We start from the raw sequence: 22,305 nt of genomic DNA on the forward strand, positions 1-22,305 counted from the left end.
GGGATGGCACAACCTTTGTTTTGGCAAAAGCGAAGAGAAAGAGAGAGAGAGAGAGATAAAGTAGATTTGGCGGAATAGGAAGGTACTTCCCCCTATTAAACCCTAAAACTTATTAATCCGATTTCTGCATACGACCTTCATTCTGCAATAATTCGCTCTCTGAATGCAATCAAAGAGGGTCAAAACCCAAATTGGGATTCCAATTTGGGTAAGGATTGATTGATTGATTTGGCCCTCCTTTGTTTTCCCAGCTGTCGGTCAATCAATCTTTACCCCAAATTTTTATGTTTGATGTTGTCAGTTAATTTCTGGTTTGAAAATTCGGCATGCGGTTTTGATTTTTGTTGTTTGAAAATTGGCAGAGAACAGTCGAATTGGGAGTTTCTCCATGGCCAACAGCTCCCCCAGTAACGAATTTCCCCAGGGTTTGTATTTATTTCCTTCCCTCTCTCTCTCTTTTTTTGGGTGCGCTAATTATATACTTTATGCAGTTCCCAATTTGCCTATTTTAGTATTTGGTCTGTGGAGATTAGGTCGAAATTTCATAGATTATGGTTTATTTTGGAAAAATTTATTTGTTTTCTAATATGTTTTGTCTCAAATCTGTCACGTTTTCAAAGTGGCGCAAGCAGAAGAGAATAATGCCCCTTGGAAACAAGTGATTATTTCACTCGATGAGATAGTTGTGATGGAATCTCCAAGGAGGGTTGACGTTCCCGTCAATATAGCGAAGAAGTTTGTTCTTCAGCTTTAAAATCTTGGTTTGTAAACTTTGTATTGCTACAAACCAGTTCATTTATGGTTTTGATATGTTTTCAGAAATTCATAACGAGGAAGAGGAAATGACAAGTGTATCGTAAGTTCACAAAACCCATTACAGTTTTAGACCGTTGGAATAACGGGCTGGTAAGAACTTCACCACTCATATATGTTTATGTCCTACGCATTCTGTGGATACATGTACTCTCTACTAATTTGAGCTTCCATGCATTTGCTCGTGGACAAGGTTGTGAGGACTGACCTTAATACTAAGGATGGGATGTGGTTAGTTGTCAATTCCCTTGTGCTTTACTTATCTTGATTTTTATTTGCTACAGTGGAATCCGATTGTTTTTTGTCTGTTTTATGCTTATGATATAGGTTCAGAAAATTTCTCGAGCGCACCCAAAACCAGCCCCATCATATAGATGCCTGGCATTTGAGGAAGACCTGCGCAATTTTAATACCTGCAAGAATTTAATTGCATTCAGATATGTCTACTTTATATGCAGCCAGTGGATGGATGTACGCTGTTCTAATTTGAGCCTGCATGTAGGTGGCTGTCCAGAAGGATGCTAGGAGTGATATTCCTGAAATTGACAGGAAGAAGTGAGTTTTGAATTCCCTTGTGATCTAGTTATCTTGAATTGTATTGCTGCAATAGAATAGGACTGTTTCCATTCCCTTTATGCTTTTGACATATTTCATGATATGGGTCAGGGAAAAAATAGGAAATGAAAAGCTAGAATTTTGTTGAAATTATTCCCAATACCTGTTATGTTATTATTGTGAGAGTTGTGCAGTTTTAAATCTACATGCAAAGACTATATGCCCCCAATACGAAGTACTGTTATGAATTGATCGCTAAGAGTTTAATGAGCGGTTAGGAATACTCTTGATTAACAGTGTTTGCAAGAATTGGTTACCAAATTAGCGATAGCTTCCCACCATGTAATTTTCATTCCATATCAGTCCATAGAATTTTCATACTGAAAGGAAAATGTATCGATTGCTGCATAGGTAAATTGAAAGTTCATGTGTGTTTGTAACTTGTCTCAAATGGAAGGGGCTCTTACATAGCAGCATTGCCTATCTTGGTTTTGACTGCAGATACCATGTCCCTGGTAAAATGACTCTAAGAGAATTCATCTTATTCATTCGGGTTAGCATCAGGATAAGCAAAAAAAGGCCAATATTTGTCTCTTTCAAGAACACTAAACCTCCCGTTGGTGAGTGGCAGCTCATTTTTTCTTTTATGCATCCTATGTTGTTCCAAGAGTTCCAAAAGTTAAGGTTGTAATAATTTATGCACTGTTACAGGGGCTTTGTTTTATGAAATCGATGAGCAAAATAAGGGCGAAGATGGATTTCTGCACGTTACCTACAGTGGGGAAGAGAATGTTTGTGGATCAAATGAAGAGCAAGAACATGGGGATAAAATCTCTTTCGAGAATGAAAATTCTCAGGGTACGTTTTTCTCTCTGTTTCTGGGGGTTAATTATACAGTATGTTCTCCTCCACTAAATATACAAATAGGCATGTGCCTGCTTTTGTATTTGTGTATATGATGTCCTGCCTTCAGTTTCCCCCTTTTGATTGATTTTGACCCTATTTGACACTCGTCTGGCGTGTTAGGCTTTTGTGAAATACTTGAACCTACAATTTTTGTGTGTTTCTTTTCCTTTCTTAAGTTTGAAGATTCATAGATGCAGAGTTGATATTGATTACGGTTTATGTTGGGAAATTTGTGATATGGTTTTTGGACAAATGTTTTTTTTCCCCTTGCCCATCTTGTACTGATGTTTTTGGACAAATGTTTTCGAAATGGCACAAGCAGAAGCCGCGAGCAAGAGCGAGAATGGCTTGAGTAATTCATCCGGAGTTAGAGTAACTGTGTTTGTGTTTAACTCTAAACTCTATATACGACCCTAGCTTTTCCAGCATATTAAAATTTGACTTTTGACGCCAAATCCCGTGCGTTGGAGAAGCCTAACGTTCTTCACCTCTTCCGATATATGCATTGCCATTGGCAACAAGATATCGATGGGAAGCAAAGTACATGCTCTTCATATTCCCCCACACCCTTCATTTCTTTCCTTTTCCTGATCTCATTATAAAAGAAAAATGAAAACCTCTTCATGTTTCTTCTTTTTTTTAGGCGACTTTAGAAATCTATTGTTGGGTTAAATTTGATGGTTCATGTTCATCGACTTTGGTTTGGGTGCGCTGTCAAGTAAATCTGATTCCAAAGACAACCTTGCAGATCTCTTTACCAAGTTTATGTCGAAGTCTAGATTCTAGAAGCCTGTTCAAGGTATTGGATTGCGTAAATTATCGAAAATGAAACGTTTGCAGGTAAGTTATGTCCAAATTAGGGGAGTATCCAAAGCATACCCACTTTACCATTATGTATTATATTTCTCTTCGATTATGAGCATTTTTCGAATTGAGTTTTGTTACTTGGCACTGAGATGCAATTCCTTTTTTTTTGTGTTGGATGAGATGGTTTATCACTTAACCCTACCGCAGCCGACTCATTTTCTGAGCTTTACAGTGGACGAAAATGGTGCAACACAAATTTAGGGTTCATGTAAACATCTCTGTAATCGAAACATCTTGGCATTACAAATTGCAAATTACAACTTTAGGGTTCATTTTCTCAGCTTTTGTTAGATGTGCAGACATTGATGTGCATCACAAAAGAAATATTGGGCGAAATAATCAAGAATTTTAGTATGTAGCGAAGTTTATTATCAAGTATCAACTAACGCAACATGGTTGTTTTTTTCTTTGGTTTTTGATGAAGCTCGTATTCCGTTCGTCAGACTTTGTTCTTGTAGGTCGTCAAATCTCAACTTAATCCCAAAGGAACTGGGACAAAGAAAAAGAGATATTATACTGTGTGTATGTAATTAGAGCATTCGATATACAAACATGTTTAGCTTTTGTAAGGCCAAGCATAAACTAGCTAATTATAAGTAGAAAAATGCTATTTAACAAAGAAAAATGAGATTTGAGTTTTCAATATGGCAGCAAGCAGAAGTCAACAATCCACACATCCAACACCAGAAGAAAGAATTCCGCTAAAGCAGAATATAATTTATGTAAAATCTTGTGCAAGGAAGATTGACAATATTGGTGACAAGAAGAAGAGAAGCCTATGTTTGTCTCTTCCGAGAACACTGAATCTTCCACGGGTGAGTTGCCTAGAGTAGATATGTGTTAATTGTTTTGTAAGTACAAATTCGTTAAAACTGAAAGGCGGTAAATTTTTACTATCACACATTACATTTTACTACAAATTTCCTAACACTTCTAACAAGATGTTGCAACTGAAAGCGCTTTTAAACATAAACATGAGTAACACAAGTATTTTATGAATGAGCACTTCCAAAAATCTTGTCAAAGCACTGAGCAGTGCGTGAACCAAAAGGAAATCGCGTGCTGAGACATTAATCTTTAAAATAAGGTCAATTAGATAAGGCGCAATTTGTAGTTAATAAATACATATATAATATGGACCACTAAATCTTAGAAAAAGGATACTCTCCTAATCAGACAATGAACAATTTTATCATTTAGCATAAAAGCAATAAAAGTTTCATTTGAGTTTGAGTTTGAGTTTGGTCGAAAAGTTATCGGTAGGGACATTTATTATTGTTAAATCAACAAAAGTCTTACTCAATTTCTTTTTGTTTGTAAAGACTCCACAATAAAGTAAATATGGCATCAATTGAGGTCATTTTCGAACCATACTAGCTTGTATTTGTCAACTTGATTAATCTACCATGTTTAATTAATCATGTAATATAACTCAAAACTAACTTAATACACGTAATCGTATCACGTTTGGGTTTACTTACGTAAACATCTTGTGGATTATAACTTAAGAATACATTTCTTGTATTTGAAAACTAATTTGATCACTCATAAGTTATTTGAAATGATACGTTAGTTCGGTTTGTTTTAACTTGTGCTGGTTTATTTTAATTGTTTGAGATGCCTCCTAATAATATTCAAGACGCTTTTATGGATAAAGATTATAGTTGGGGGTCAGGCCTTATGCCTCCTGTTTGTTTTTTTTATTTTTTTATATAATAATATATTACATTAAGGGATGATGGATTTAAGCTAAGTTAAAAAACAGTCTAGCCATAATAATTTGATATTTAACTTGCAATTTACAAAGTCGAACATAATGCTTACACTTACAAAATACAAAGTAATATTATTACATTGTAATACTAAGTCGTGTCTTTTTCAAATCATGAATAAAACTCCATCCTACTGTCAATTTATGGAAAACAAAAAATTATATATTTAAAGGGGATTTTTGAACTTTAATCCTTCAAGAAGATTAAAATTTAATAAAAACTTGATGTTAGATTGGATATTGATTTTAGTCCCTTAATATGTACTTAATTCAAATTTATATTATATTTTTGTTTTAATATTTAATAGATATCTTATTTAATGTCATTACATTAAATTTTAAATTTATTTACACATTTTAATTCATTAATTTTATTTAACTTTCTATAATTAGTGTACCTAAATGTCTGTATCATAATATGTTTACTAATTTAGTGTACCAAAATGTCTGTATCTAAATATATTGTAGTGAATTAGTGGCAAGAAAAATATGCAAAAATATAAGTGTACCGAAAATTCCGTACCTAATTATATGATACTAAACTAGTGTACTAAAATGTCGATAACTAAATATATTTATTGACCCTAAAAACTACCAAGCCTATGTGGCGCGAAGGCCAAGTAACTAATAAGCTAACTATGTTCTTCGGTTATGTGTAGGGCGTGCCAACTCGATGGTTGAGCTCGACTGGGGAGTAAAATGTGTTGATGTTGTGTTGAGCACATTACCGACTTCTTGATCCTGCAATTGTGGCCAAGGAAGGAACACGTCTTGGCCTTTAGGTTCTAGAGTCTGAAGACAAGGCTGCTAGTCTTTGCAAAGTTCACAAATCGTCAGCGCTGGGTTCGGTTATGGTAATTATATTCGTAAGAGTATAAGCACGTCAAACTGGTACCAGACTATATGGACACAAATACTCGAAGAAGATGTATGTCTTGATGGTAAATGTGGTTTGGCCGTTGGAATGTCGAACTCTAAAGTGTACTTGTGAATATCCAATCATAAAACAACTCAGCGTTCAACGTGCCGAGCCTAGTAACTTGTAACACCTCACTTCGCCGAGAAGGTTGATGAGATGACCTATACCAACAAGAACTCAAAAGTCCTTGTTGACCGAGACTTGGATAAATAATTAATCGGTCTCGAAGCAGTGTTGTTTATCCAAACTGAAGGTGCTTCTTTATTAACTGATTCTATGGCTCCAGTGTTGTCTATCCAAACTGAAGATGTCATCGGTTGCCTTCACAATACTGTTTATCCAAATTGAAGATGTGTCGGTGGAAGAAATGGGAGAAGGATAAAATCTCAAAGGTTGTTGAGAAGCTTTGCACAGGGCAATTTGTGTGTTGAATTGGAGGGGCTTTGAATGATGCATTCCCTTCTCTATTTATAGTGGCCAACCCCCTTATGGTTGATCTAGGATCATACTCGAATTAGAACTCCTCAACCTAATCTGATTAGGTCTCGACCAATCCTAACTCCGATAGGACATTGAACCAAGCTCTTTCAACAAACCAGATTCATCCCCTAATTCTCAGCATCCTTAGCCTTCCGACTCCTTGTTGCACTAGGTTTCGACTACCTCACCATTATCTAAACCAATCTTCCTCGCAGTAGGATTCGGCCGACCTTACTAGACAGCCCATAACAAGATTCTAGATGAATGCTATTGGGCCGTGAATAACTCTAAGCTCGGCCTAAAATAATATTTTGGGCCCAAACAATATTATACTAAACTAGTGTACCTAAATGTCTGTACCTAAACATATTATACTAATCCAGTGTACCAAAATGTTTGTATCTAAATATTGTAATAAATTAGTGGCACATAAGAAAATATGCAAAAACATAAGTGTACCAAAAAATCTTTGCAAAAATATTTTCTTATATAAGCTACTCACCATAATGAGAATTAAAATTTATAATATTTTCATAAAATTTAATTTATGAACATCATAAAATTATAAATAAAACAAAGAGACATTGAATACATATGATATCATTTAATAGAGTCTAGGGACTAAAATCAATTTTTAATCTTGTATAAGACATTTTTCTAAACTTCATCTTATTTAGGGATTAAAATCTAATTTTCTATATTTAAAATGATAAAATTTGTTAGATGATGATGACACCATTTCTTCCTCAATTTACTCCCACAACATCATACATACATACATACATACATACATACATACATACATACATACATACATACATACGTGCATGCATACACATACAAAATATTTTGATACAACTCCCCAATATTATAGTAATAACCATAAATATAAATTCTTCTGTAAGATCCCACATCGCCTAGGGGAGTGATCCTTATATGTATATTCCCATCCTTACCTAGCACGAGGCCTTTTGGGAGCTCACTGGCTTTGGGCTTCATAGGAACTCCAAAGTTAAGTGAGTAGCACGCGAGAGCACTCCCATGATGGGTGACCCACTGGGAAGTTCTCGTGTGAATTCCCAGAAACAAAATCGTGAGGGCGTGGTCGGGGCCCAAAGTGGAAAAGATCATGCTACAGTGGTGGAGCGGGCTCGGGATGTGGTATGTGGTGGACCCCCAGGCTGGGATGTGACAATTTGGTATCAGAGCCTAACCCTGGCCGTGGTGTGCTGACGAGGACGTCAGTCCCCTAAGGGGGGTGGATTGTGACATCCCACATCGCCCAGGGGAATGGATCTTGCAAGCCTTATATGTATATTCTCATCTCTACCTAGCACGAGGCCTTTTGGGAGCTCATTGGATTCGGGTTCCAGGGGACCTCCAAAGTTAAGCGAGTAGCGCGCGAGAACACTCCCATGATGGGTGACCCACTGGGAAGTTCTCGTCTGAGTTCCCAGAAAAAAAACCGTGAAGGCGTGGTCAGGGTCCAAAGCAGACAATATCGTGCTACGGTGATGGAACGGGCCCGGGATGTGGTGGGCCCCAAGCTGGAATGTGACATTTTCATTATTAATATATACTAATAGCTTAATCAGATTCAGAAAAAAAAAAAAAAAAAAAAAAGTAAAATGCTAACTTCAAATTCTTATCTATAAACATACAAGCTCAAACACTTTAGAATAAATTAAAGAGCTATAGCTGGAAACTGTTCCAACAATATACCACATGCATGGTGATTCCTTAATCAGTTGCAGTTTTCAGTCATAAATCTTTTAATAACTTGCAAAGCTTCATTTAAGACTTATGTGTATGGATAATGGATCATTTGTTAAAAACCCATGTTCCTGTCCTTCAAATTTGACATACTCAATTTTCTTTCCCAAATCTTTTAACTTTCTACAGTAACTCTCCACCCTATCTTTCAACAGTTCATTGCCACCCACGATAACCAAGATGGGATCAAAGGCCACCTTCTCAAGGTTTGGAGAAATTTTTCTAGGTTTCGGGAACACTAGCTGAGCTGGTGTTCCCCACAAATAAAAACTTGACATGTGTTCACCACTAATTAATATCTTACATATGGCTAAAAACTCTCCTGAGTTAAGATTCATTTCGGTTTTGGGGAAATATGATGAACTCCTTTCTTATACCTAAATTCATTATTTTATTTCTCAAAAAGAATTTATTTATTAAAGAAAAATAAAATAAAAGCCCAAATTTCTCCCTCACAAGCCACCACCTCCGCCACCACACCCCTCGCCCCAACCCAACCCTCATTTCCTTCTTCCTCACTATTCTCTCTCTCACCTTCTCTTCCTTTCTTTCCCTTCCGCTTTTTCTTTCTCCTCATCTCTTAAGCCGGGAAAGGACAAAAGTGAACCTTGGCAAGTTGGTGAACTCACCACCTCTTGAGTTGCCGCCGACCATCGCTCAGGCTAATGTCGAAGTAAGTGTGGGATGCACAGAGGGAAGATGAGCAAGAATAGTAAAATAAAGTCGCCGGTGAAATCGCCGACCGACGATGAAGGTGGATGGTTGATCTATGATGGGAGCTCGGTGTCAATGGCGAGAGGTGGGGGGGGGGGCTATCATTTTCTGAATTTTCTCTTGAGTTAGGTTAAGGGTAAATTAGGAATTTTAGTCCAAAAAAATCTAGATGGCATATTTTTACTTAAGAAAAATAAAACAAACACGTATCAAGCCTTCATTCGTGGGGAACGCTAGCTTAGGTAGTGTTCCCGATACCCAGAAAAATTTCTCCCTTGGACTGTTTGGTCCAAATGGGTTGACCATTGGATTGTCTCTGGTTTCTCCTGCTGGCATTGAAAGCCTCCAAAATCTGCATGGAATATTAACCATTAAATTAATTTTATGGAAGATAATTGTTGAATAAAACAAATTATAGAAGGCAGTTAACATAGATATCAAACTAATTTCTTAGGCCATCTCCAACCGAAGGAGGGTTAAAGGGCTATGTTTAGCCTTATAGCTCTACAAGAAATTATATTTTAATGAACAGTGCCATAGCATATTTTATACCATCTCCAACCAAGGGGACCAAAAGGTCATAGACCAAACATAATTTATTATTTTAATTGAATTAATATAGTTAATTAAATTAAACCACCATATTAAAATAAGATTTTCGAACATATTGGAAGATTATTGAAAGAGGTGGCCATTTGAAAATTATTGAAAAAAATTAAAGGAAAGATTATTGGAAGAGAATAGAATGTGAATAATTGAAATAAAATGAGATAAAATAGTATGAAATTGTCACATCTCGGCCCGAGGTGGATCACTTCCCGAGCCCGCTCCATCACTGTAGCACGATATTGTCCGCTTTGGGCTTACCATTCCCTCACGGTTTTGTTTTTGGGAACTCACAAGCAACTTCCCAGTGGGTCACCCATCATGGGATTGTTCTAGCCCCCTTCTCGCTTAACTTCGGAGTTCCTACGGAACCCGAAGCCAGTGAGCTCCCAAAAGGCCTCATGCTAAGTAGGGATGAGAATATACATTTAAGGATCACTCCCCTGGGCGATGTGGGATGTTACAATCCACCCCCCTTAGGGGCCCGACGTCCTCGTCGGCACACCACAGCCAGGGTTAGGCTCTGATACCAAATTGTCACATCCTGGCCCGGGGCGGATCACTTCCCGGGCCCGCTCCACCACCGTAGCACGATATTGTCTGCTTTGGGCTTACCATTCCTTCACGGTTTTGTTTTTGGGAACTCACGAGCAACTTCACAGTGGGTCACCCATCATGGGATTGCTCTAGCCCCCTTCTCGCTTAACTTCGGAGTTCCTACGGAACCCAAAGCCAGTGAGCTCCCAAAAGGCCTCGTGCTAGGTAGGGATGAGAATATACATTTAAGGATCACTCCCCTGGGTGATGTGGGATGTTACAGAAATGGTGAGAAGTAAGTGAGAAATGATGTAGGAAAAAAAAATTGGGATGGGCTCATCAGGCTGGTTGGCTGGAAATGGCCAGCCCTCTGGCCCGATTTGGTGGTTTTGGCCTAGTAGAACCCACAAGCTCTTTGGCTTAGCCCTCGATTGAAGACGGTTTTCGTGTCATTTCAAGCTATTTTTAGCCCTACATATGACCCTTTGGCCCAGTCGGTTGGAGATGACCTTATAAATCGGCTAGGGATCCTAAAATGATACAAAATATTGACGTGAGAATAATACTTGAAGGAATATTGTTAAACCAAAAAAGGAGAAATGATCCTAAAACGCATTAAAAACGACAATTTAATATGAAACCATAACAAAATAATGGGTGAAAGAGGTAAAAAATATATGTAGAATATTCGGTTTATGTCATAATAATTATCGTTATCTAAAAAAGTTTGGCCTCCGACTGCCCTATCCAAGTTTGCAGCCTCAACCTCAAATGGTTTTTCTTCTTCCTGCTACCCCATCAATTATAGTATTTTTTTCATTTGGCATGGAGTTGCCATCATCAACTAACAGTTCAGTTATCTTGCATCACATTTTTCATTGAACTCTTGTCTTACACGCTGAAATATTGTGTGTCCAAAATCTGATTGGTTTTGAATTGGATGCTCTTACTTTATCACAATCCATGAGTCCCAGCATCAATCAAATTTACAAAATTCGACAATCTATACCTACCGTCTATCAAATTTTGTTGTTGAAATCGTTGGATATGTCTATGTCGTCTTTCACTAGCAACCCACCTATGCTTTGCCACTTATGTCAAAAACCTCCCAAGTCAAAACTTAATCGATATACAGAGTCAGCCTCGTGCACCACATTAATCTCACTGCAGGAAAAATGGCACCGGACATGTCAAATCGACAATAAAATATATCATATGTAAAACTGACCTAATTTAAAATGTTTCCACATTTTTAAAAGGATAAATATCAGTTTACTACCCTTAAGTTTCGTAGTTTTCAATATTTGGTACATGAAGTTTTTTTCGTCTCAGAGTCATACCTAAAGTGTTAATTTTGGGACAGTCTCATACATCCGTTAGTCTAACCGTTAAGTCTTCCATTACTTGATGACGTGATGTTCATGTGGACAATGACTGAGCCCCACGTGTCATTAAGGGGTCTACGTGAAAATTAAAAATTCAAGTTGACCCCACTTGGACATTAAAAAATAATAATAATAATAAAAACTTAAAAAAAAAAAAAATTAAAACTAAAAAAAAAAAAAAAAAATTTAAAGAAAAAAAAAAACTAAGGGTTTTTCCCATCCCCATTTCGAACCAAGTCGCAAATCCCCAGCAACCTCCTGCTCCAAACCCTCATCCTCCTCATCCCAAAACCTAACCCCATCCTCCACACCCCAAAACCAAACCTCAGCCAAACCACATGAAGTTATTCACGGAGCCCAATCCTCCAACACGCCAAGCCCAAGGCTGCATATCTCTACCCTCTTCCTCCGGATCTGGTCAAGGCCTCCAACCCTTTGCTTGAAATCTGACGCCAACGTGGATCTTCCTGAATCCGAACCGAATTTGTACCGTTGGGCGCTCCCAAATCGGACCCTTACCCACATCTAGCTTGGAGACCCTGACGTCCTGCAAATCCACTTGTTCTTGGCGGAGATTTGATTCTGAACTTCCTTCAAATTCACAAAAAATGGAAGAAAAAAAAATTAAAAATCATAGAGGTAGAGACAGACAGATCGAGGAGGAGAGAGAGAGTACCTGCAAGATTTGGGTATCTTCGTGTAGAGAAGAAGAATTGAGAGCAAGAGCAGAGAGGGAGAACAAAAAAGAGGGGTTGGTCGCTGGATTGGATGGGAGGGAGAAAGAAAGCTGGGAGGGGAGTGGCATTGGCGAAGGAGGAGGGGGAGGGGGAGAGGCGGAGGAAGAGGAAGGATCATGATTTTCTATGTTGGGTGGGGAAGAAGAAACAGAGAGACCAAGATTGGTCTTTTAGGTTTAGGTTTGGTTTTTTAGTTTTTTAAATTTTAAATTATAAATTGTTTTATTTTTTAATATTCACATTGACCTATAGTAACGCGTGGCCCTCAGTCATTGTCCATGTGGGTGCCACGTCATCAGTTAATAGAGGTTCTGACGGGAAACTTAATGGATGTATGAGAGTGGCAAAAAATTATGACTTTAGGTACCATTCTGAGATGAAAAAAACTTCATATACCAAATATTGAAACCAAGAAACTTCATGATAGTAAACTGAGATTAATCCTTTTTAAAATAATTTTAAAATTATTAAAATCGCTTTCAAATCACTAAAAGCACTTACAATTATGTTTAACCAAAAGCACTTCAAACCATGAAGCATTGTGTAGAGCAACAAATAATCCCAAAAATCAATATGACAACACATGGACTTTTTCTTTAGAAAAACAAGATTGCCCTCATTAAATGGGTAGGGCTCTCAAATACTCCCACGACAACTCAGCATCCTGAATGTCCAAGCAGTTCACTATGACCGCTAAGGCCTCCCCTAGTCGTGGCGTTGAAAAGTCAAAATCATTAAAGGTCGGATTAATTACTCCTATCTTTAATACAGTACCAATTGTAGATCAACTTTATCAAGTAAGGAATTCCTATCACAATCAATCATGGATGCTTCATCATCATCCCAAGATATTATCTCCTAATTAATATATTCAGAATACTCTTTCCTCATTCATCCAACAGATGACACACCTCGCATAATGTGTAAGGCAAAACCCTAACCCTATAGCCAGCCACTCCATCTCCACTAAATTTTGATCATCTTTTGCTACGCATGCGAGCCCTAAACACTCACTCTTTTCATACGCACTAACATAGTTTTGGTCTGTGATGAAGGTGTTAATTGTTTTGTAGGTACAAATTCATCAAAATTGAAAGACGACATATTTTGCCACCACACATTCCATTTTATCACAAATTTCGTAATACTTCTAATTTGCAACGCTTTTACACATAAGTATTTTATAAATGAGCATTTCCAAAATATTGTCAAAGCACTGAGCAGTGCGTGAACCAAAAGGAAATCGCGTGCTGAGACATTAATCTTTAAAATAAGGTCAATTAGATAAGGCGCAATTTGTATTTAATAAATACATATACAATTAAATCCTAATCCAAAGCATGACAGTGGATTGATAATATGGACCACTAAATCTTCTCAAAAGGATACTCTCCTAATCAGACAATGAACAATTTTATCATTTAGCATAAAAGCAATATTGGATAGTATACCAAAATCTCATACGAAAAGTTTGATTTGAGTGTGAGTTTGGTCTAAAAGTTATCGATAGGGACGTTTATTATTGTTAAATCAACATAAGTCTTACTCAATTTCTTTTTATTTGTAAAGACTCAACAATAAAGTAAATATGGCATCAATTGAGGTCATTTTCGAACCACACTAGCTTGTATCCGTGTCAAATATTTTTCAACTTGATGAATCTACCATGTTTAATTAATGATGTATATAACTCAAAACTAACTTAATGCACCTAATCGTATCATGTTTGGGTTTACTTACCTATGCATCTTGTGGATTATAACTTAAGAATACATTTCTTTTATTTCTAAACCAATATGATCACTCATATAAACTAAAAAATTACTTGAAATAATACGTTAGCTCGGTTTGTTTTAATTTGTGCTCGTTTATTTTAACTGTTTGAGATGCCTCCTAATAATATTCAAGACGCTATTGTAGTTAAAGATTATAGTTGGGGGTTAGGCCCTATGTCTCCTGTTTGTCTTTTTATTTTTATTTTTTTATAAAATAATATATTTACATTAAGGGGTGACAGATTTAAGCTAAGTTACACAACGGTCTAGCCATAATAAATTGATATTTAACTTGCAATTTAAAAAGTTGAACATAATGCTCACACTTACAAAATAGAGAGTAATATTATTAAATAGTAATACTAAGTTGTGTCTTTTTCAAACCTTAAATAAAGCTCCCTCCTACCGTCAAATTTCTGAAAAATAATAATTACATATTTAAAATGATAAAATTTGTGAGATGATTATCACACCCTTTCTTCCTCAATGTACTCCTACAGCATTTTACATACATACATCATACATACGTGCATGCATACATACATAATATTTTGATAGAACTCCCCAATATTATAGTAATAACCATAAATATAACTTTTCTTCATTAATATATACTAATAGCTTGATCAGATTCAGAAGGAAAAAATTAAAAAAGCAAGGTGCTAACTTCAAATGCTTGTCTATAAACATACAAGCTCAAACACTTCAGAATAAATTATAGAGCTATAGCTGGAAACTGATCCAACAATATATCACATGCATGGTGATTAATTCCTTATTCAGTTGCAGGTTTCAGTCATAAATCTTTTAATAACTTGCAAAGCTTCATTCGAGACTTCTGAGTATGGATCATTCGTTAAAAACCCATGTTCCTGTCCTTCAAATTCGACATACTCAATTTTCTTTCCCAAATCTTTTAACTTTTTCCAGTAACTCTCCACCCTATCTTTCAACAATTCATTGCCACCCACGACAACCAAGATGGGATCAAGGGCCACCTTCTCAAGGTTTGGACTGTTTGGTCCAAACGGGTTGACCATTGGATTGTCTCTGGTTTCTTCTGCTGGCATTGAAAGCCTCCAAAATCTGCATGTAATATTAACCATTAAATTAATTTTATGGAAGATAATTGTTGAATAAAACAAATTATAGAAGACAGTTAACACAGATATCAAACCAATTTCTTTAAATCGGCCAGGGATCCTAAAATGATACATATCAAATATTGACGTGAGAATAATACTTAAAGGAATATTGTTAAACCAAAAAAGAGAAATGATCATTAAAAAATGTCCTAAAGGTGGCTCTCGTAAATTTATTTCTATGTATTGAGAGTCAAATACATGTACGATATTAGAACCAATAAGTATGCATTTGTTATTGGTTAAGGGAGGATGACAAGGAATGTGGTTTGATTATAAAAATAGATAAATGGATATGGCACTATCTTAATCATTTGAAAGGTCATACTTATATTGGATTAAGCACTATCTTACACGTTTGGAAAGAAACTCAAAGTTTGATCATTATTCATGCTTGGTAAGTAACAACGTTGCATATGTTCATACCACACAAATCAAATCAAAGTATCTTGAATAATTGTCAAAACCACAGTATTTTTTTTCTAGTATTAAAAAAGGTACTAAGTTTGAACCCCTCTCCTTTTTCCGTTGAGAAACAAAATAAGAGATTTTTTCGCTAATTGTTATGAACATATACTCCAAAACAATCATCATGCTTTTCCCTTTTTTGTTTTCTTATTAGCCAGAGGATCACATCTATTTATCGTACATCATGCGGTAAAAAATCATTGTAATTTTTATATAAACAGTATCTGACAAAAACTGACCGCACGATATATGATGAACGAATGTGATTGGAGTATTTCTGGGATCCTCACAAATAGGATCCGGTGAGGATCCTCTCTCAAATAAGTGCATCATGACTACTTTCTTGTCAATAATAGCTCCCATTTTTTATATCCAAATTTTTTAAAGCTATCAAAGCGGTCACCGACTAACTATTATTATGGGAGTGTTAACGAAAAATTCATGGTACTGTTCACTTTAACGAAAAACCACATTTTTACACTAAAAAGTCAATCCTGATACTATTCACTTTACCCTTTATTTTGTCCTTATCATTAAAACTCAAAGTTTTCAAGCCCTTTTCATTAGTTTTTCTTATTATTTACTGTTGTTTCTCTACCCATGACTGTAAGAAAGCCCCAAGTGCGAATTTTCTCTGTTAAAAAATACCAACTGATATTCTTTATCACTAAACATTCATAACAGTTCATCATTAGAGCAACAGAATCAAAGGATCAAAGAATGAAATAAGAGCCGAGGGAAGTTGAAAGGTTGAAGAAAATGAAGCTTTGATATTATTGTCTGAGTTACTTAGAAAAGGAAAGTGATCCTACAATATATAGTAACCGCTAGCTTAATGGATAAGCAACCTAATAACAACCTAATAAGATTGTGCCATCCGTCATTATTAGTCAATAAACATTACGTGTTTAAATCTAATTAAGTTATGATCATTTTTATTAGTAGTATTTTGAAATGCCTATGTTGGTAAAACACAAGCTAATTAAGCTTAAATTATTATTTGAGATATTATTTGGATAAAGACACCTCCAATTTTAAAAGATGATTCGTTCAAGTTCAAGTCATGACACACGTAAGGAAGAAATGAGTTTCACATCATCAACTTTAGTGGGATTTGGAGGCATCTTCTACTTCTACCCTATGTAGGTGTCTTCTAGTAGTCATCACCTATAATTATCTAGAAGATCTTCTAATTTTAGACCATATTTTGAAGGGACAAGTAATTACGATGCAATTCACATGTGACGACATCTTTTATGGTCAAGATATATAACATTTAAATGATTACAATTTTTTTTCTTCTAACAAACGATATTTTTTGTACTAAGGGAGTGACGAATAGGCTAAACCTTATAATGGGCGAGCCATAATAATGTGCTTTAAATTCACATTTGGCGAGAATTGAAGTCAAAACCTTTCACTTACAAATAAAGAGAAATATCACTAGACAATAACAGGAAGTGACAATGATCAGAAATTTTGTGGTCACATAAAAACTTCTCTTAAAAGAGATAAATGGTATATACGAGTTTTGGGTTTTTATACAAACAAGTTGACCCTAACTGATCCCCCTTTGAAGAACGAAAACAAAAAAGTTGACACCAAGTGAAAGAAAATACATTAATTTGTGGAATTTCGTCTCGTGCATGGAGTTGACTTAGAATTTGTGCAACTTTTCTAAGCAGAAGATACATGTACACACATCCGAAGAATCCGAATTAAGTAATTGGATAGTGTGCCAATTTGTGGGCACTTTATTAGTTGTGACTTCTTTTGAGCATTAAGGTGTAGAAGTAGATCCAAATATGGTTTTTTATCCGATCAAACAACTTAATATGCTAAGTTGTGAGATTTTCACTTTATATATATATATATATATATATATATGTTATATCATGTTCCTTGAATTTATGATTCAGATTGAACGCGAGGATTTTCAAATACCATGTTGTAAGATAAGAGAGCATTAATTTTCCTCAAAAAGAAGAAAAAAAGATAATGAAGAGGGCATTAATGTGCAAACTAGGAAAGGACAAGACTAAAAAAGTTCTGAATTAATTAATACCTGTCAAGTATTTCCAAAGTTAGCAATGCCTCACAAGGACCTTCCTCTGACTTTGTCCTCTCCACCCCACCAAAAAATGGCGCTAGGAGCACATACCCCCGTACCCTAACCGGAGCCGCCTTGACAGACCCCATCCCAAGCCGAACCGCCAGGTGGTGGGCCATATTTCCACCTGAAGAGTCACCCAATACAAAAACCCGATTCAAGTCAGCCGTACCACCAATCCATGCATCATTCGTGCTCTCACCCAATGCCTCCTTTTGCAGCCACTCCACTGCACTCACTGCATCATCAATCGCAGCCGGAAGCTTATGCTCTGGAGCGAGCCTGTAGCCCGGGGCCACGACAAGTGCCTGGAGCCCAGAAGATAGGCGGATGCAGCAGTTGTGGCAATTTGGCCACACGTGCGAGCCAACGCAGAAGCCGCCACCGTGGAAGTAGAAGACCACGGGGAGCTTGGAATTGAGGTTTACTGATTTGGGTTTGTATAAACGGAGGGAAAGTTTATGTTTTGTGTCGAAAATTATGTCTTTGAAGGCCACGGAGCCGTCGTCAATGACAGGAATGTTGACGTTTATGTCCGTTAAGGAGCAGCGTTTGATCGAACCGTCGCTAAAGACTTGGAGAACTCCCATGCAATCTTCTACTATTTGAGGGAGGGAACCCATATATATATTTTTTCTTTTGGGATTTGGTTATCTGGGAATGGAGGGTGTGAGGAAAGATGTCTCATGGTAAGGGGGTATGTATAGAGAGGACAGAGAGGGAGGGTGGTGCTGGGGATAATGTGCAATTTGTGGGTTATTTGGTAAAGTACAAGGCTTTAGCTTACTCTGCAACAGATTTATGTTGGATTAGATCTCTTTTTAAAGACATGCATCAAGGGATTTCAACTCCTCCATTACTTCATTGTGACAACTTGAGTGCATTAGCTTTGAGCTCAAATCCTGTTTTTCATTCAAAAATCAAACATCTCGACACTGACTACCAGTTTGTTCTAGAAAAGGTACAAATAGGAGATCTACTTGTTCAATATATATCCACTGAAGATCAAATTGCAGATGTCTTTACAAAAGGGCTGCATAGTCTAATATTTTTGAAACATTGCAGGCATCTTGGCCTTGCAGTTCCAGATTAACTTCAGACAAGTCACTGATTCAAACTTCACTTGGATACTCCAAGCTTCGTTTGAGGGGGGAGTAATAACAAAAATGTCACATGGCATTATCTGAGTAGTGGAGTTTGTTAATATTGTTAGAGGGTTAAACTGGTAATTTCATAGGATTTTGGTTGACAATAAGTGTTTTATTAATTAGTAAAGATTAGAATTGACGTAGATGTCCAACTCAGTTGCCACATAAGGTGGTAGTAGAAATATGGTAAAAATAATTGGTAAGCCTAGCATTACTCTTTTAATATAGTTATAAATACATGCAATGTAATATATCAATGTGCAAATACATGAAGTTTGATGGGGTTTGGCTTTATTTCCTAAGCCTAAAACATATTATAATCCCTACAAATTTATCAAACTCCTTAACTTTTAAATTAAAATCATAATTGACTGCACATAAAGTTTTATAGACTACTTTAAAATCTAATTGATTGAATACCCTCATATTTCTCTGGAATTTATGAACTCCTTTAGAATCTCAATTGAATAGCCATATGGACTTCCATAGATTCATTTAAAATCTTGATGATAGGGTGGCTGAAGGTCAACTTTGACAAGGCTTTTGACGAGCGACATGATCAGGGTGAGATTGGAGTGGTGGTCCTTTTGTGGCAGCAATAACATTGAACGCTGAAGGGATCAAATCCCTGACGTCGGTAGAGTGCATGACTACTCATGAGGTTGCTACCTTTGCGCAATTGTGGGTCGGTTCGTAGGTGGAACTAGAAGGAGACGTTTAAATGGTGGTTGCAGCTTTCCAACGAGATTCCACAACAAACATGGGTCAGTTTGGACATGTTCTAAATGATACTCGTCTGATGTTGAAGAACTTTTCTTAAGGGGAATGTCTCGTTTATCAATCTCAAGGCCAACAATGTTGCACATTGCTTTGCAAGATATAGCTTGATAGTAACTAATCATTTGATGTGGTTTGAATAACCGCCAGATTTTATCTTAGATTCTTTATTTGAGGATAGCAACTCCATCTTGTAATTTGGTGCAGGACGCTCTTTTTCCCTTAGACCGGGTTGAAATCCCCAACAAGGTTTTTATTGAGGCCCTTAAGAGCATCTCCAAAGGAGGCGTCAAATATTGAGCACCAAATTTTAATTTGATGATCTACATGGTAGTTTGACATCATGGTAAAATTACGTCTCCAACCAATATGTCTAATATACTATTTTGTATTTTAATATATTAATTTTTCAAATCATAATAAGTGCTAAAAGAAATATAAATAGCTACACTTAGACCAAGCATTTAATGCAAGGCTAGTCCATAAGTTGAAAAAAAAAAAAAAAAAAAAAAACCAAAATAATTATTTGCCATATGAATTTTGTGGCAGCACTTTTGACACATCCCACCAAGCCTTCAATCCACATCAACTTTTGGGTGATGGGTTGGAATGAAATGAAATGTCATTTTTCACAGTTACACATCATCGGTTGAAGATGCTCTAACATGCACCATATTCTTAGCATTGGACGCATTCCCTCATTATTAGTGAATATCGTACTTTTTTCTCAAAAAAAAAATTCTTGATTACACAACATTTAGTGAACTTTAAAACTAAATCTTGATTACACAACATTTTGTAAAACTCTTTTAAAACTATTTAAACTCCAAATTGAATACACAACATTTAGTGAACTTTATTATGTGCTAACTTGAGAGAAATCCTTCAAAATCTCAAGGGAGAGTGGATTATGAAATTCCTCCAAATCATCAAAATCCTATAAAATCAAATTCTTATTTAGCAAATGACGCTTTACTACAATGGCATAAAGCAATCATGCCCATGCACCTTAGTGCAGGTTCGATTCCCACTGTTTCTTTCTGCCTAACAACTAATTAATTAACCCATTAACCCTAACATTCTACTAAAAATCATCATTTAATACACTTAAAACTTTTATAGGCTCCCTTAAAATCTTAATTGAATACAGCTAGATTTTATGAACTTTTATGAACTCCTTTGAAATTCTAATTGAATACCTCTTGCCTTTTAAGATACTTTTTTTTTTTTTACCAAACAATATTGTCTACACTAAGGGAAAGGGTGTGGTTAAGCCTCATAATAGGCTCACAATAATTTGGTTCAAATTTACCTTTACTTTTTAAGATAAATTTAAATGATCATAAATACTCTTGGATTTTAAACTTTTTTTATATTCTTCAAAATCCCAATTGAATACACTCCTAGAAAATACAACTTTTGTTTTAAATTAAATCTTTATTTAACACACTTAGACTTTTATAAACTCATTTAAAATTCTAATTAAATACAGCTAGATTTTATGAATTTTTATGAGCTACTTTGAAATTTTAATTGAATATCTCTTGTCATTTAAGATACATTTAAATCCTCATAAATACTCTTAGATTTTTAAACCTTTTTCAAAATTCTTCAAAATAAACTCCTAAAAAAATCTTTTATTTTAAATTTAAATCCTTATTTAATACATGTGAACCTTTTATAGACTCCTATAAAATCCTAATTGAATACCGCCGGATTTTATGACTTTTATGAGCTCCTTTAACATTCTAATTGAATATCTCTTGCTTTGAAGATACTCTAAAATCTTCTGTCACTTAGTACTACGGTCTAGTAGTATTCCTCTTCACTTGTAAGTGAGAGTTCTTAGGTTTGAATCTCGCTAAAGGCGAATTTGAATCATGTTATTGCTAGTCCATTGTGAGGCTAAGCCCACCCCATTCTCTTAGGGTAAATAATATCATTTCTAAAAAACACTCAAATCCTCATAAATACTCCAATATTTTTTAAACTCTTTAAAAATTCTTCAAAACCTCAATTGAATACACTTCTAAAAACACAACGTTTACTTTTTATTTTTTTATATATTACATTTTTTTAACATGAATATTACTGAATATTCAGCGATATGGTGAATTGTAGTAAAGGTATTTCCTAGTGGCCTGGTAAACAAATTTGATGAGTGGTAAGCCTAATATTTGTTGAAAAGTAAAACTAGGTAGGCCACTTTGAATGGACAAGTTTTTCAGTTCTTTAATTGGATTGTAACAAGTTTTCTAATCTATGTGATGATAGTTGCAAGTTTCCAGGCAACTGTAGACTGCTTTTTAGATTTTCATGAGATCGGATTATCTCCCAACTAAATCACAAAACCAGTTATTGATCTTCGAGTGTTATTATCAATTGCCCAATCTGAGTCTGAGTAAGCAGTTAGACTGAAAGGGCAGTACCTTGTTGTTCAAGCAATTGTGTATGTGGTTTTGATGGTGTGGTGGTTGGTTTACATGTCTCCATAGCTGCATTTTTCAATAGATATCTTGCATACTTCTATTGATTGATGAATAAAGAACCATCTTCCTTGTATTATATATGTAATCCTAGAAAGAATGTTAATTTTCCCATATCTTTAAGATCAAATACTCCTGCAAGATCACTAATAACTTCTTGAACTTTTGTGGGATTAGAACCAGTGACTATGATATCATCTACATATAGTAGAAGAAGAATAATATCCTCATCATCCACTTTAACAAATAGGCTAGTATTAGATAAAGAGACTTTAAAACGAAAAGAAGGCATATAACTCGTGAATTTTGAATTCCAAGCTCTTGGTGCTTGCTTCA

At 35.8% G+C, this 22,305-nt stretch overlaps 1 protein-coding gene and 1 long non-coding RNA gene across 4 annotated transcripts; one reads left to right on the plus strand and one right to left on the minus strand.

Annotated features, from left to right (window-relative positions):
- The first annotated feature begins 91 nt into the window (after nucleotides 1–91).
- On the plus strand, nucleotides 92–1,961 carry LOC137712965 (uncharacterized). 3 transcript variants are annotated; one of them, XR_011065255.1, is made up of 6 exons: nucleotides 92–425; nucleotides 621–735; nucleotides 820–906; nucleotides 1,007–1,044; nucleotides 1,141–1,368; nucleotides 1,870–1,961. It is a non-coding gene; the product is annotated as an uncharacterized lncRNA (long non-coding RNA). The 3 variants fall into 3 exon arrangements; XR_011065254.1 differs by having other exon boundaries at nucleotides 1,316–1,368; nucleotides 1,870–1,953; XR_011065256.1 differs by having other exon boundaries at nucleotides 1,316–1,368; nucleotides 1,780–1,892.
- Nucleotides 1,962–14,423: 12,462 nt separating this feature from the next.
- LOC137713829 (carboxylesterase 15-like) lies at nucleotides 14,424–18,241 on the minus strand. Its single transcript, XM_068453184.1, has 2 exons — nucleotides 17,514–18,241; nucleotides 14,424–14,924 (listed from the first exon to the last, which is right to left on the minus strand). The coding sequence occupies exons 1-2, from the start codon at nucleotides 18,179–18,181 to the stop codon at nucleotides 14,618–14,620; spliced, it is 975 nt and encodes a 324-aa protein (XP_068309285.1). The 5' UTR covers nucleotides 18,182–18,241; the 3' UTR covers nucleotides 14,424–14,617.
- Nucleotides 18,242–22,305: the final 4,064 nt, after the last annotated feature.

This window comes from Pyrus communis, chromosome 13 (assembly GCF_963583255.1).
Source record: "Pyrus communis chromosome 13, drPyrComm1.1, whole genome shotgun sequence".
In the NCBI taxonomy this organism is placed as follows: domain Eukaryota; kingdom Viridiplantae; phylum Streptophyta; class Magnoliopsida; order Rosales; family Rosaceae; genus Pyrus; species Pyrus communis.